This window comes from Amborella trichopoda, chromosome 11 (genome assembly GCF_054954075.1).
Source record: "Amborella trichopoda isolate Santa Cruz 75 chromosome 11, AtrichopodaSantaCruz75HAP2 v2.0, whole genome shotgun sequence".
Classification (NCBI taxonomy): Eukaryota; Viridiplantae; Streptophyta; class Magnoliopsida; order Amborellales; family Amborellaceae; genus Amborella; species Amborella trichopoda.
In genome coordinates, this window is record NC_142346.1 from 42,057,876 (window position 1) to 42,075,115 (window position 17,240).

Genomic DNA, 17,240 nt, shown 5'->3' on the forward strand with positions numbered 1-17,240 from the left:
ACGGTTTTACTTCAAAATCGGCTGGTTTTCTAATATAACAGGCGATATATCAGACATAACAGTATTCTAATAAATAACAGCCGTTATTTCAGACAGATGCCGTTATTTTAAACAGAACTTATGATTCACGTTTTGCAACCTTTTTTTATTCGAATTTTAGGTTTTTTTTGTTTTTTTCGGTGAATTATTGCACTTACACAACTGAAATTTTCTATAATTAATTATTTATTGAATAAAAAATAGAAAAAGAATGATTTTTTGGTGGATTGAAATGGCGTATCTTTGAAACTGTGAAATTTCCGCCATTTTGTCAATATGAGCTTCAAGAACTGTGTTCGATGAAAATGCTGCTGCTTGAAGAACTGTGTTCGATGAAAAAAAATTGATTTTTGATCGATGTATTGATCGTTTTTTATTGAATTGATCAGTTAATTTTGATCATCAAGGCTTCATAAATCGAATACATCATGTATGTTGATTTATCATTCAGTATATTTATTTACATGAATTTGTTTTTTGGTGCGTTTTTATTTTGAAAATTGTGTGAAGTGAAATATCCGCCATTTTTTGAAGAATGATCTCAATTGTGAATTGATCTTCATGATATGTGAGGCATTTTAATTGTGATTGAAGTATCTATCATATCCCCCTGTCAATTTGTTCAAAAAATGAAAGATTTGGGGTTGATTTTGACTCTAAAGAATCTGTGTTCTTTGGCTCGATTTTAAGGTTCTTAAAAAAAAAAATTGTTTCTTAATAAAATTACGCTTTTTTTATTTATAAAAATATATTATTTGTGATGAATATGAGAAAAAAATAGATTCTTTCTTTTTAATTATATATATTTTTGGTTAGCTTGTTGGATTGTTTTTAATGTTACATATTTCTTTTTACAAAAATATGTCTTTTTGTGATGAATATAAGAAAAAAATTTCTTTCTTTTTAATGTTATATTTTTGATGAGCTCGTTAGATTGTTTTTATATTTTTGTGATGAATATAAGAAAAAAATTTCTTTCTTTTTAATGTTATATATTTTTGATGAGCTTGTTGGATTGTTTTTAATATATATATATATATAAATTTCTTTTTAATGTTAAATAGTTTTGGTTGGATTGTTTTTAATGTTATTTTTTTTTTTTACAAAGAGATGTTCTTTTTATGAATATGAGAAAAAAGAATTTCTTTCTTTTAAATGTTATATATATTTTGGTGAGCTTGTTGAATTGTTTATATATATATATATATATATATATATATATATATATATATATACACACACACAAATATGTTTTTTGTGATGAATATGAGAAAAATATTTCTTTCTTTTTAATGTTATATATGTTTGATGAGTTTCTTGGATTGTTTTAATGTTTTATTTTTGTTTCCAAAAATATGTCTTTTTTTTGTGATGAATATGCAAAAAAAAATATTTCTTTCCTTTTAATGTTATATATTTTTTGTGAGCTTGTTGGATTGCTTGTAATGTTATATATATTTTTTATAAAAGTATGTTTTTTTGTTCTACTTTCTTCCTCAGTGTGGAAATGTGGAATGAGTTTGTGTTCACTGAATAATATCAAAACATTCACCTTTCTTGGTTAAGTTTACAATGAATTTCTTGGGCTTTTGATAGGAAATCATAGGACGTGGTAAAGGTACTCCAGCTACATTTTACCTTTTAAATCGTATCCTTTTGCAGGTTGACATGAGTACATTCATCAAAAATTTTGAGCCACATCTAGTTTGGACGGTGGAACCGAAACGACCTCGTTATATAACATTTCATTAGACTGGACTTTATACATATTGATATATTTATTGCAACACTACTTACTGTTATTAAGTGATAATCTATAGAATTACTGTCAGTGATAATCTATAGAATTACTGTAAAAGTCTTGTAAATTTGCAAGAATTTTCTATTGCTCTATTAAAGCCATGAATTGTCTGCACCTTATGATGCAACTTGATCCAAATGACTAATATATGACTGGTTTAGAAGATGAAAAGCAAAAAAAAAAAACGGATTTATATATTTTATTTTTTTATTTTTTAAAATATTTAAGAAGCTTTTGACTCCTTTTTTTAAAAAAAAATCTACTTGATCGGTTAATCTGGTTAACTGCCCGGTTCCGATTCAAACCTAGGCTCATGACGGGTCAACCGTTCCGGTTCGATTTTGCGAGCACTTATATGCACACAAGATCGTCTAATTTTATTAGGATTAATCTAAGCATTTAAAACCCTAAAATCCATATTTTTCTGAGGAAACAACCGTACGAGGAGCCTGAGAGGGCGTAGAGTTTGATACCGCGGGCGTGCCAGGCTTTATTTCCCTGGGTAAACGGTTGTATCAGGCTTTAGGGTTTAAAAACTGCAAAAGCCGTGAATGGTTTCCGCTTCACTCAGTGCGGCTAGCGTTTTGAGACTCTCTATCCGTTGTTTGGGAACATCACTTAGGTTTCGGATTCCCATTTAACGCTTTCTATTTTCACAAGCTACAACTATCCAGGTCGATCTTGTAGCTGTTCTCTCTTTGCATTTCTCAGTATCTGCTCATTTCATATGTGATTAGTTGAGTCATTGATTTCTCTTCTAATGGATTGGGTTCTAGGGTTTTTCTACCTTATGTGATGTGTGTTATGCCTTCTTATTTGAGGTTGATAAGTTGAACTCTTTGTATTTATTTGGTCGGAGAGTTGAAGTTCATGCTTTGTTTTCAAAAAATTTGATCGTTTTATGATTTGCTATGATCAATAAATTCTAAATTTGCTTATAAAAAAAATCTAGGGGGTTCTTCTGTTTGCTATGATTGAATGGTTTCAATTGAAAAGCTTGAAGATTGCGCTTTTTTTTTATGATGAGATATTTTGATTCCTTATGTATCGGATAAATTTTGGTTTTTGAATCTTAATTTGAACTTCTGGACTAAAAAAAAGTCTCTTTTATGTCCTTATCTTTTTTATGATTAATCAATGAGATTTTTCCCTTTTTTTGTAGGATGAAATCTACTGTTTTTCTTTCATGTTGAATCCCCCGATTTTTCCACAATCATTTTCTAATTAGTTGATTTCGAAGATTTTTACTTTGTTTTTTCTCCTAAGATGAATTCTAGGGCTTCTCTTATCAAGTTGAATCATAGGGCTTTCCTTATCCAGTCAGCCTCCATATCCAACCTTAAAGTTGTCTGGCGCAAAGACCCTCGCCTCGACAATGTAATTGAGCATGACAAACTCTGGTACCTTTGCTCAAAAGTCGTCAAAGAAGTGCTCTATGAACCCAACCATGTTATCCCCCTTAGATACTTAGAGAAACGTAGAGAGCGCCTTCGTCTCCCCATCAAAGTAACTACCTTTCTCGATCGCCACCCTGGTCTCTTTGAAACCTACTTGGATAAAATAAAACCCAAAACCCAACCAGTCCCCTTCCTTCGATTCTCTGATAGGCTCCAAGCTTTCCTTGATGAAAAGAAAAGGATCGAAGAAGCCAATGAACCTCTGTTGGTGGCGAAATTGTGCAAGCTTCTCATGATGTCAAAAGATAAAGTTATCAGTGCTGATAAGTTAGTACATGTCAAGAGAGAATTCGGGTTCCCTGATGATTTCTTGTGTAATTTGGGGTCCAGATACCCTGAGTATTTTCGGTTAGTGGGTTGTTTTGGAGAGGAAAAATCATTTATAGAGTTGGTTTCTTGGAACCCTGATTTTGCCCAATCTGTTGTAGAATTAAGAGCAAAGGAGGAGTCTGAATTAACAGGGATTAGGATGCGACCTTCGTTTAATGTGAAGCTCCCCCGTGGTTTTTACCTAAAGAAGGAAATGAGGGAGTGGATTAGGGATTGGATGGAGCTTCCTTACATTTCCCCTTATTCTGATGCGACCCATTTGGACCAAGCCTCCCGAGAGATGGAGAAAAGAACAGTTGGGGTTTTCCATGAACTTCTCTCTCTTTCAATTCTGAAAAGAATTGCTGTTCCCATATTGGGCAAGTTTAGCGAGGAGTATAGGTTCTCAAATGCATTTCCTAACCTATTCATGAGGCATTCAGGAATCTTTTATGTCTCTCTAAAAGGGGGGATCAAGACAGCTGTGCTGAGAGAAGCCTATAACGAGGATAAGCTGATAGATAAGGATCCATTACATGCTATAAAGGATAAGTTTGTTGAATTGTTGGAAGAGGGGCACAGAGAGAGAAAGGAGAGAGAAAGGTTGAAAAGGGAAGCTGTTCAACGGGAGATGGCGGAGGCAGCTGCAAGGAATAGTAATGTTGCATAACATGGTTGCGAAAATGAACCACTTTTAGCGGCTAATACCTTTCAAGCTTCTAATGATGTCAAAAGAGAAAGTCATCAATGCTGATAAATTAGTACATGTCACAAGAGAATTTAGATACCCTGATGATTTCTTGTGTACTATAGCATCCAGATACCTTGAATATTTTTGGCTGGTGGGTCGTCTTGGAGAGGGGGAGTCATTTCTAGAACTGTTTTCTTGGAACCGAGATTTTACCCAATTAGACATAGAAGTAAGAGCAAAGGAATAGTCTAAATTAACAGGAATTGGAGAGAGATCCTTCATGTCCAAATAAATGGTGGATCAATAAATGGTGGAAGATGGATTATTTGCTTGTTTTGGCAGCATCTGAAAGCTGCATCTTTAGCAGGGGGAACTAATGGCAGCAAAATACTCGGCTCATCTCTGTGATATTACCTCCCATTTTCCTCTTGTCATTCAGCCTGTGTGAGTCTTTCAAATGTTTGTTTCCTGTGTCTTTTGTTACATTTTGCTGAACTCATCTCTTTGCCCTCTTCCTTTCAGATTTCCCTTTTTGGAGGATTTTATTGTTTTAATAGCATTTTCCGTTATTGGTTGAAAATGGTTGATTTGTTTATTTTCTCTAATAGTGCTAATTAGAATGACTGGAGCTTGAAGATACAGTTTCTTGTACATGACAAAGGAAAATCGCAGAACTTCAATTTGCTTCTTTTTTGAAAAAGAAATGCAGAATTCAGTGTTAGAACTCTACTGTGCAATATATATGAACTAAATAAAATAAGTAAAATAAAAATTAAAAGATTTTTTCACTTTTCAAGTGGAGACTGCTGTACTCCGTGTACCTTGTGTTAAATGGGAACTGGCTTGTGAATTGTAATACTTGAGTTGCCTATAAGATATTTTCGACGCTTTACAAATTACTCTAAGATAAATATGAAAGGAATAGTTATAAGTGCTGGTTGAGATAATTTGATTTTGATTTATTTCATGTAATATATTGCATTCAGGTTACTCCATGTGGGGTGTTGGGTGGCAGACAAAGATGGAGAACCCATGCAGACAAAGATGGAGAACCCATATATCCATAAATTTCTTGTGTACTGCACCTAAAGGCTCGTTTTTTTCATATTGTAAATGGAAAGGAATCATTGGACTTCTTTATTATTTTTACATTCTGAGGGGATCATGTAATTGTGACTCCTAAAAAATGATGTTGTTCCATTAATAAACTGTGTAACTAATAAAAAAATTATTATGCAACTAATAAAAAATTCGTGGATAGGAAACTAGGAAGCAATTAAATTTGTTAAGTTTATTAGACCTGAAAGTTGCAATAACGCAATGCAAATAATTTTCCGAAGTAGCCATTATAATAGGTATCCCTGAATAGATGCAAGATTTATATGAGCACACTGGTTATGTCCTATGTGACATACATATGGAGGGAGATTAGCTTGCTCTGCCTTCATGAGGTTTATAACAAGATTTTTTTTTTTTGGGTGTATAGACATGTGGAGAGACACTGTAGTTTGTTCTGCCTTTATGTGTGATATATGTGTATGCGTGCATGCATGCGTGTGTGTCATGAAAGCTTTACAATTGTCATGTGCACCAGCACTAGATTGCCGGGCATTAGAGTGCTTTATATGAAATTGTTGGGACTGAAATAAACAAAGACCAAAAAACCATTCACACAGGAGGGTGGGATTAACGGAACTTTTAAGCGCAACACCAGGGGAACATTGACAAGGGAGGTACATAGAAGGTTTTATTGGCTGATTTCTTAAGGATTGAGCGTTAGTTCTAGGTTATAGATTTATTGGGTGATACTGCCAATATTTTTAACTAGGTAGTGGAAATTATAATTTCTTTCTATCCCAAGTGTAAAAAACTGTTAATTTTCATATGTTATTAGTATTATTTTTTTGTTTTAGTTCTCAAACATTGTAGTGTTCTAATCCTGTTGTGAATATCAATTTAGAATGTTGTACTTGTTAATTGCAGTTGCATGGTGGTCCGAATTGGGCACAACTTCTCTTGTTGCAATAATGCTTCATATTCTTATTTTTTAGCGGCGCCACCAGATTTATGTTAAAGGAACAAGCCTCTATATGATTGTCACCACTTGAAGAAGTTGAAGATCTTGTCTGTTTATTCATAATACTATAGTAGATCCATAAAAATATGATTTCTTCTTTTTTTATTGTTTGCTAGGTTGTGTCTCACAACTAAAATCATAGGCAGTAGTTGCAGTTTGTCTTTCATTCCTCAAAACTTGCATTTCCATTGGCAAATGGGGAAAAAGGTGAGTGGCAATGCTAAACCATGGACTTGGAATACAGCTTGGATCATAGTTACGAGGATCTCACGACTTGGTGGAGATCCTGACAATTCCACTCTCCATGAGCTGGAACTTGGGTGGATCTTGCTCCCATATGAGGGGGAACATGATCCAAATCCATTAGGGATCGGTCGATATAAATCACACACTCATGTTGGATTGATCTTTTATAAGGAACCTGTCGATGTAAATCACACTCATGTTAGATTGATCTTTATAAGGAATCAAGTATTAAATGCATACCCATTAAGGAATTAATGTAACTATGTTGCAAAATTATGTTATATGTATATTTCAAAGAGAAAAGGGATGTTTTTACTGGAGGGGGTTCCCCAACATGTTGGATTCAAGATCCCTAAAATTCACGGTATAAGGACAGCGATCGCTACTATAGGAAGCTTCTAGCCTATCATGATCCCATGGACCCACCCTTTCAATCCTGCTCCTGATCCCAACAACTATGACTTGGACGATGATAATATGTTATTTAAAGTGTGGGTTGAAGAGGCTACTAGACTCCTAAAGGTTGTCGCCTTGTGTGGCTAAAAGCAGTGTTGAAACCATGAGGCTAGAGGCAATTTGACAGTCTCGTGGATGATGATGATACTTCAGGTAGTATTCATTGATAACATAGGAAGCAGTTTGAAACCATGAAGTCAAGAGGCAATTTGACGGTCCAGTGGCTGATGATGCTTCGAGTGGTAATAGTGTGATGTTAGTCAAACTAATCAATAACTGACTATTGACTTAATGAGCTTTGAGATGAAATTTTGTTTTGTTAATGAGTTTGAAGAATACATGAATTTGAAGAACATGTTGGGAATTATGAATGGGCTGTGATCTTTTTTTCATTATTGTTGTGATTGATGAATGTGACTTGAAATTTATGAATAGCTTTGTAGAAGTATGAATAAGTTGAGGCGTGCTTATATGGCTGCTGTATTGCGGTTTCAGTTGCACCACAATATAACAACTGCATGAGATTTACTCCATTTCATTGCACCTGGCAAAATGGCACGGCCAATAAATTGTGCCGTTTTTTAGTTGCTTCAGGCTTGGATTTTGGTTAAACCTAATCTCAACTTGTACTTCTTGTCGTCAAAATGAAACCCCAAGTTAGCTCTCTGGCGAAATCTAACTCAGTAACTCGCAACACCCACTATTTCCAATCCTCCATCTTGTGTGCTCCCAAAAACTTGATTTTTTATGCTAAACAATGGATTTTTGAAGTTTGAATCTTGGGGCTGGTGGTGTCAGGTTCTCTTCATCTGAGAGAGTGGTTCCGCAGCTTCTTGCTGGGTTTGAGAGTGAGTGAGAGAGAGAGGAGAGAAAAACGGTAGTTCAAGTGTGTGTGTGTATATATATATATATATATATATATATATATATATATATATATATATATATATATATATATAGGAAAAAGCTGGGACTAGCCCACTAGCTCATCATGAACATATGAGCCTAACGGCCCAGATTGAATCTGGGCCGATCTGACGATCACGACCTCATTTCGTGTTTGAATTTTAATTTTTTTTTCTACAAATCCAAATCACTTGAAATTTTAGCTGTGTGTTCTTCTCATCAAGGCGCACTTTATAAAAATAAAAAAATTATTCGCGAAAAATAAAATGACAAAAATATCCCCAAAACTTTTTGGGGGTATTTTGGTCAATTTATTTCATGTAAAATATTTTTTTGATATTTTTCGAAGATTCAACTATTTTTGATGAACACACTTAAAATTTCAAGTGATTTGGATTTGTAGAAAAAAATTAAAATTCAAACACTATCGGACATCCGTGATCATCAGATCGACCCAGATTCAATCTGGGCCGTTGGGCTCATATGTTCATATGAGCTAGTGGGCTAATCCCAACATTTTCCATATATATATATATATATATATATATATATATGAGCTAGTGGGCTAATCCCAACATTTTCCATATATATATATATATATATGGAAAAAATTGGGATTAGCCCACTAGCTCATATGAACATATGAGCCCAACAACCTAGATTGAATCTGGGTCGATCTGACGGTCACGACCTCATTACATGTTTGAATTTTAATTTTTTTTTCTACAAATCCAAATAACTTGAAATTTTAGGTGTGTATTCTTAAAAAATAGGAGAATCTGATAAAAGTATAAAAAAAATAATTTGTACGAAATAAATTGACCAAAATACCCCTAAAAAGTTTTGGGTGTATTTTGGTCAATTTATTTTTTATGAATTATTTTTTAAATATTTTAATTAGGTGCGCCTTGATGAGAAGAATGGACGCTTAAAATTTAAAGTTGTTTGGATTTGTAGAAAAATAAATAAAATTCAAACACGAGATGAGGTCGTGACCTTCAGATCGGTCCAGATTGTTGGGCTCATATGAGCTAGTGGGCTAATCTCAGTATTTTTCATATATATATATATATATATATATATATATATATATATATATATATATATGCATTTGAGAGAGAGAGGGAGGGGCATTGAAGCAGTGGATGCTGAACATGCGGAAGAGGATAATATTTATGTTGGGAAGTTGGTAAAGAAGCTTGAGAATGAGGAAACTATGAATAGAACAAATTTAGAAAGATATGAGGAGCACACAGATTCTGATTGTGATGAGGACGAGAAGCTATCACCAGGAGAAATGAAGAAGCGACCAGATCAGTTTGAGAAGATGTTCAAGAGGAACCAGGAGCTCATAAAAACTGTCTATGCAGGTTCGATTGCTTGGTTTTTTTTTTAGTTCTTTTTCTTTTGGAGGTGGTGGGGGAGGGGAGTTCTTACAGTATTTTGGGGTTGCTGGATCGTTTGGAAGCTGGGGACATTTACCATTTTTTTAGTCTCTTTTGGATTGCTTTGAGAAGCTCATTGTGGCTGATGTGTTTGATCTCTCTCTCTCTAGATTACCTGAGATATGAGACATTTTTGTGAAATAATTTATTTGACAATTTAGATTATTTGATCTCATATAATCACTTTCTAATTTTGCTTTTTCCTCAATGCTCCATTTTTCTTTTGTTTAAAATTTTTATATTGTGCAAAGTGTATCATGTTTTCTTGAGAAAGAAAGTGTCCTTCTGCAAAGTACCATATTCTGTGTTTTTCTTTTTTTGTTATCCTTACCACATGATTGTACACATTCTTTAGCAACATGCACCCAGTTTCTTCTTGTTCATCTATGTAGCCTGAGAAAACATGCTATTATTCATTTACTTGTATTTGACTTGAACTCAGATTTTTCTATCGTTAAGATATTACAGTATCAAGGTAAAGTTTTGAGACTTTAATGATAATTATAATAAGAAGATTTTTTTTGGGGCAATTATAATAAGAAGATTTTGATCAAAATAGAGTTTTTTTTGTCTATTATTCCTGTACAGCATACAACAGCTGATGCTTTTACAACTATCTAATCTAAATGCTGGTTCTCTGGTTGCTCCTACACCATATTCTATTGTGATGTACTATATTGAAATATATGCATTTCTTTCAGTTCTCATCATTCCTACTTGGTTGTTATTTTATTGGATTCATTTTCATTACTATTTCTTTCTTACTTTGTATTGAAACCACATGTTGCATTAGACAGATTCCGTACTTTTTGAGTGTAGATTGTATCACCTGATGCTAAGACTGGTTTGCGGCTTAGTCTTTATTTGCCTTGTGTTGTGTTTTAGTTGCTATTCATGTTTCTCTAATTTGTAGTGGTTGGTTCTATTTGCAGAGATCTTGATGGTGCCCTTATTGGATGAATGAGGTTTAAACAATTTGAGGAATAATATGTGAAGCTACCACTCGAATAGAGGGTTATTGGTGAGTTGATGAATTGCTTAGAAAAATCTATAGGCAAGGATTGATTCATTCTTCAGAAAATTAATCATGCTATTTGATTAGTGGAGTGGAAGGAAGCCTTTGATCCCAATAATCCTGCGAATTACGGTGCGATCCAGGTTGAATGATGACCTCCAGATGATCCCTTAACACTTGCTGGTTTAGATAAACAGAAGCAAATGCTTCAAGGTGACAATAAAGAAGAAGAACAATTGAAATTTGGGCAATTGAAATTTGATGAATCAAAGAACAAGGATGAGATTTTAGCAGAGAAGGTGAATGCTGTTGACAAGAAACTCGAGGAGAAACTTCAGGAATCGAAAATTACCTTAAAAAAGAAGGGCAACATCCTAAGGATGAGATAAGAGACATTGCGGATGACAGGAGTACATTGCTTGAGAAGAAAAGGCCTCTATCCAGGGAAGTAAGTGCAGTGCAGTTCGATGTTTTTATTTCTTGATAATATTTGTTTGAATTTGTTTAGGACCTTGAATGAGTTTTCTATTGAATTATTTAAGAGAAACTTCTTTCCTTTCAAAGTTTCTGATGATTCACATTTATCAAAAGTTGTAATTATGCTTCTAATGGTTAATGATGATTCACATTTATCAAAAGTTGTAATTATGCTTCTAATGGTTAATAAGATACTTGTCCATTTATTTTCACCACTACCCAGTAGAGCAAGATCCTGAACTTCGATATTTTGCACGATTTGCTTTCTATCAAAGTGACCTCTTACATTAGGCAAACCTTGACTAAAGGGAATTGTTGAGGTTTCTTTAGAGACCTTCAATCGAATTCTTCATTATTCACATTTATTGAAAATCAAAGAACTCCTCTGAAGGTAATACAACACTTCTATTTCATCAAAACTAATGTGGAGAAGGCTTTTAGATGTGCCTAATTTTTCTACTCATTATCTTAAATGAAGTTCTTCACTGCATCTTGTCTTGAGGTTAATAACAATTCATATGTTTACTTGTCAGAGAAAAAAGTAGATGCATTCTCTACCATTCTCTATTCCATTTTTCTCTATTATGATTTCTATGCATCTGTAACTGTAATTTGTAGTTGACTATGTTTTATTTGGAGGCATTTACTTCAATAGACCAATTTGCTGCAGCACCCTTGATTCAAATTCCCTTTTTCTCCATTTTGTAGTGTTGGGGAGGAAAACTATGTTTGAAAACTAGGATTGGCCCGGTGCATCAGTCTTCTGGAAAACCGGGCCAGATTTGTGGATCTGCCGGATTAGCCCAATCCAGCCTATAAAAGCTTCAAAAAAAAAGTGAAAAAATGTTATAAATATTTTTTTTTAGGTTTCCTGAAAAAATTGGGTTTGTGCATTGTGGATTTTTATTATTTTGCAAAAAATGCATGAATATCGAGAGGTTGTTTTCTCAAAAAATATTGAGAGGTTGTTTCCTGACTGAGTATATATTGATATTAATTTTGATACTAATTTTTTATATTAATTTTGATGCTAATTTTGGTTTTCTTGGGGTTTCTTTTTTTGTGCACTTGGGTTCTCCTCTGGACTTTTCTTGTTATATCCCAAGATCTTCTCAAAATTTTCAAAGAGATCAAAGCGATTTCTTCTTGATTTTTACATGATTTTTCTCACCAGATTAATAGTCGTTTTGTCGAGGGTTTCGAAGGGATCAAATCAGTCTTTTCTTAGGGTTTTGTCAAGATCTCTCAATATACAAGTTTCATTTGTCGATCTTAGGTTTCAAAGTATCTTTCGATATCGAAAGACCTCAAATTCCTTTTGCTCTCACATTTTGGTTCCTAAAACCTCTTCAATAGCTTGTTCTCTCACTTCTCTTAACCTCTCTTCTTTTTGTTGGGTTTAGAACTAAACCCAACAAAATCGAGATCAGGCATTTTTCGCAGGTTCAAGCGGTGGCAAAGGTCAAAAGAAGTCAGATGAGAGAGCAGAAGCTCTCAGAGATGATCGAGAAGGAAGATTACTGACGCGAAAGAAGTTTGCGAAGGTAATCTAACCTCTGATGAGTGCAAAGTGGCTTGGGATGAATGGAAGAAGTGAGCCAAGCCAAAGCTGATCTTCGCCTGAAAATGGAGAAGAAAGACCCTTTAGAGTCCTTTTGTCAAGAGATTCCAGAGATTGAGTGCCAGATTTACTACTGAATATTTCCGACCATATTGCCGGGCACGCGTTTGCCAGATTCTTGTGGATTCAAGGTTTTTGGGCGATCTTTTGGCCGGAATTTGTGTATGCTATTTCCAGGGTTGTAAATTTTAATCCGGATCCAAATCTGGATTTGGATCCTATGTTTGGATCCAGATCCGGATCTAAATATATAGGACCCAATTGGATCTGGATCTAGTATTCTTCGGATCGGATCTAGGTAGATCCAGACCTGATCCAAAAAATTCTCACCCCAACGTAACCTCGGTACTTGGGGAGGTGGGGATAATATATATTTTTTTAAAGGAATATTTTTGTTTAGAAATGTTTTTGTAAAAAGTATCAAAATAGAATTTAAGAAAATGACATTCATCTTTTCAAAAAAAAAAAATAGTACACAGAAGAAATTATGAAAATAGAAGTTACATAAGAAAGAAAGGAAAAAAACATTCATATGTTCAGAAAAAAAAGAAAAAAAAGTATATAGGTAGAAATAATAAAAATAGAAGTTACATAAAAAAGAAAAAAAACATTCATCTTTCGAAAAAACACATAAGGTGAAAAGAGCAATTTTTTTTGTTTATTTTTTTCATATAGTTCAATAAAGAATATTTAGGTGAAAATATTGTGTATTTTTGCCGATCTTTAAAAATATCGCAGTTGGGAATTTTAACCATTGCGCATCACTAGTTGCCTCCGTTTTCACTTACTTATCCTCCCAAACCTTTCGCATGTTCTAATTGACCAATAATCCCCTCCCGTTGACTCAAAAGGTCAGCTCAGGCCGGCCCAACCTTAAAAAAGTAAAGCCTTGTGGCTTGCAGGTCGGGCTAGGGCTAATGCAGGCCCCGTCATAGTTAACAAGTCGCTGTTAAAAATGTGATTTTTTAAAAATTTGGCGTTTTTTAAAAAATCCATAAAAACACGTGATATTTTCACAAAATTTTTTATTATATGTTTTATTGAATTATGTGAAAAAAAGGATAAAAAAAGCGTTTTTTACTTGTGTACCTTTTTTTTTTTTGGAAAGGTGGATTTTTTTAGTTTTTTACTTTCGACCTATGTTTATTTTTTTGGAAAGATGAATGACTTTTTCTTTTTTATGTAACTTCTATTTTCATACTTTCTTTGTACTTTTGTTTTTTTGGGAAAGATGAATGCCTTTTTCTTTTTTTTTTGTTTTTACTTCTTTTTTTAAAAATTTCTAGAAAAGTGTTTTATTTTCCAAATAAAAATATTCTTTAAAAAAGAAATTTTTATCCCCACCTTCCCAAGTACTGGATTTATGCTCAAATCATGGTCTTCAAAGCCAAAGTTGTAGATTAAATGCATATTTTTTTTTTTCCTTTTTGAGCTTACAGATTTGACTAGTTATTGTGGAAAATTGTTGTGTAAAATCAAATTTCTTGAATTAAATTTCATTTTATTTTTAATTTGGATTGAGATGAAAAATGGTTTGTGATTTTAAAATTAAATTTTATATTATTTGTGATTAATAGTTACTATGAAAATACACTCTTTATGGCAATCTTAGGGCGATTTCATCTCTTGCAATAAAAAAAAGTATAAAAACCATTGTGTCAAAATCCCCGGATTTTTCATGTGATGTTGATAAAGTTCTATCAACAAGCTCATCCAAATTAGGGCTCAAATAACTCCTAGATTAGGACTCAAATAACTCTCAACTTATGGTTTAAATACCATCAATCTCAGGACAATTTCACCTCACTAATAAGGATAAAAAAATATAAAAACCATTGAATCGAAATCCCCAAAATTTGGCAAGATATTTCATCCGTTGTTGTCAAAATTCCACCAAAAAATCTCATTCAAATTAGTGATCAAAGAGCATTTAGATTATCACAATGTATAAAAAATCTCAGATCCCTACAACAAAAGCTTAAAGAAAATTCCAAATTATGGGTCAATACCCAAAATTAATTCATCGTTGGAAAACTTGGATTAGGGTTTCATGTCTACTGTTTTTTTGTATCTTCTCTGAGATTTTGCATCCATAATATCCGCTCGTCTTTTACATTGCCCGGCTATTTACTATGGTGTTAAAGCTTTTGGTGTATTTATCATCAATTGTTTAGTGGGATGATGTTGAACTAAAAAAAGAAGTGGTGTATTTAACATGTTGTACTTGGTGAGATGTTAAAGCCTTTATTATGTGGTGTATTTAATAGGGTGTATTCATTTTTAAAAATTTTCTAAAAATTTTCTAACTTATCTGTTTTTTTCACTCTGAATTTTTAGCCTAATCTGATATATTCGTGACATTTTTTTTTTGAAGTATTTTTACCATTACGTATTTTTGATCTGATTTTTTCATCCAATTTTTTTTAAATAAAATTGATTCATTTACAATTTTATGATGAGCCGATATATTGGTATCCCCCGACTTGCTAATTTGAAGTAGTCCGATCCCCTTACCTGACCCTTTTCTTATCATAAGGATTCTTTTATGTTTTTTATATCAAAAAATAGTTCCAAAACTATTCTATTTTACAAACGAGTTTTTCTTATTGACCAAGTTACACCTGATTTGACCATTAAAGGTCGAAGTAATTTGAACTCATAATGGGGCAAATACAGGTAACAAAATCTCTCTCCTTTTTTTTTTTTTGTTTTTTTCTCTTGTGAAGTCTCCAACTAGTTCAACACTTCAATGGTCAAATTATTTTTTACTCAGATTGGTGGAATTAGAATTTAGTTCAACCCTTCAATGGTGGACTTTCTATAGAACTTCCCCGACCTTTCAATGGATTTAGGACGATTGTTTCATGTGGGCTGAACCGACTGCATTTCTACAATATGCAGTCTCAAGATATAAAGCATCCATCTTAAAGATGGATGCAAATAGGTGATCCATCTAAAAATAATTGAAACGAACGGTTCAAATGTTTTTTTCATAAAATCATTATTTTTATTTCTTAAAATTTATTTATTTATTTATATTCATAATCTTCATGTTAGAGATTACATGTCTTTAAAAATTAGGTCTGATAATCCATCTTAAAAATAGATTTTTAACAGTCGACTCATTTCTACATGAACTCGTAGAAACCGTGTCCATGGATTTAATATCTGATGCCACTTCTATATGAACTCGTAGAATCCGTGTCCATGGATTTAATATCTGATGCCACTGTTAGCGTAAGTCACTCTCCCTATTTTCCACTCCCTTTCTCTCTCAAAAATGCTCATAAAAAATCCTACTTTTGTGCCCCATTTCGCTATTTCCTGTGGACTATACGACGTTTTCTTTATATGTCAAAAAATATTCTATTCCTTCAAGAATATTATGTCTATTTATTCCCTCGGATAAAACCCATCTTAGGATTAATTTTAATTTTAGGCCCCCAAATTTTGGAGCCATAACTTTTTTAATATATAGATTAACGTCAATGAAAAATATTTTCTAATATCACTCTTTATGCACTTGAAAAACAATTATCTCAAGATTGAATAGAAACCCTCAAATTCTTAAAGGGTGAGATCTAAATGTTAGAAAATCCAAATTTTAAATTTTTTCTTTTTGAGAGTAATCATCTAGTGATTTTTGGATGGTTACCAAAATTTAAGATTGGAAAACTCCTCCAAATCAGGTCGTCAAGGGAGTAGAATTGAACTATGCTCTCAAGGGAGCATAGTATACAAGCTTTTTCCTTATATTTTGTCTCTCTAGTTTTCCTCACATCTCTGTTCTCTACCTACTTATTTTACGGTTTTATCTAAACCATTTGCGACAGTTGTTTCAATGAATTGCTGCTCTTGTTCGAGGGTTACGTTTTTTCTCTTCGTCTGCAAATTATGCTCTAATTGAAGCCGATGTTCATTTTAGGCACTGTCTTTGAGGCTCTAATGCATCAAATTAGGGCGTATCTCAAAAATTCAATAAAATTCAATAGAAGAGGTTGTCTCGATGCAAAAATTTCTCAAAATGGATCATCTCGACTTCAAGATGCATGGACAAGGGAAAAAATGGATTTCAAGTATTGAAAATAATGCATCTTGTAATGCATTTCATGGAACTTGAATTTTCAAGTGTTCATAGATATGTTCGATCTACATTTTTTTTAAGCTTTAAATTGTATAATTAGATATGTAAATAAATTTATAAGTCATCAAAAAAAATTTCAGTATTGAAATGACATCTTTTGATACTATTTGAGAGTGTGCCTTAATTGTTTAGGGCCTCGGCCTCATACAGAGCACACCATCTAGTTGGTGATGAGCCAGTAAGCAGTTAAAGGGACATGGATGGATTTGCTGTATATGCTACAAATAAATTGAACAGAAAAGACGCTTCTGGTGACTTGTGGCCGATACTTATTTTTAACAGCCTACTTTCTCTAACCAACTTAATAAATTTCAAAGTGGATTTTGAAGAATACAAGTATTTAAGTATTAATATGCGATTCTGTCTTTTTAAGGTGGATCAGACTCAAGGAAGCCTGAGTGCGTGCGTGGTTGTAGAGAGAGAAAGACCTCTCTTTCCATTTTTATTATTATTATTTATTGAATCATTTTTATTTTTATTATTTATTTATTTATTTATTGAGTCATTTTGGCAAAGTGTCGGCGCGTAAAGAAATTCCAAGTGCTAGACTAGTTTT

General features: G+C 33.2%; 1 protein-coding gene across 13 annotated transcripts; it reads left to right on the forward strand.

Moving 5' to 3' along the window:
- Positions 1–2,186: 2,186 nt before the first annotated feature.
- LOC18431867 (Ubiquitin carboxyl-terminal hydrolase family protein) lies at positions 2,187–12,943 on the forward strand. Of its 13 annotated transcripts, none has more exons than XM_088852390.1 (5): positions 2,187–4,741; positions 5,284–5,388; positions 10,360–10,448; positions 10,530–10,890; positions 12,323–12,943. In XM_088852390.1, the coding sequence occupies exon 1, from the start codon at positions 3,107–3,109 to the stop codon at positions 4,274–4,276; it is 1,170 nt and encodes a 389-aa protein (XP_088708516.1). In that variant the 5' UTR covers positions 2,187–3,106; the 3' UTR covers positions 4,277–4,741; positions 5,284–5,388; positions 10,360–10,448; positions 10,530–10,890; positions 12,323–12,943. The 13 variants fall into 13 exon arrangements, 9 of the variants coding, with proteins under 9 accessions (XP_088708516.1, XP_088708518.1, XP_088708517.1 ...); XM_088852392.1 differs by having other exon boundaries at positions 10,586–10,890; XM_088852391.1 differs by having other exon boundaries at positions 5,284–5,373.
- Positions 12,944–17,240: the final 4,297 nt, after the last annotated feature.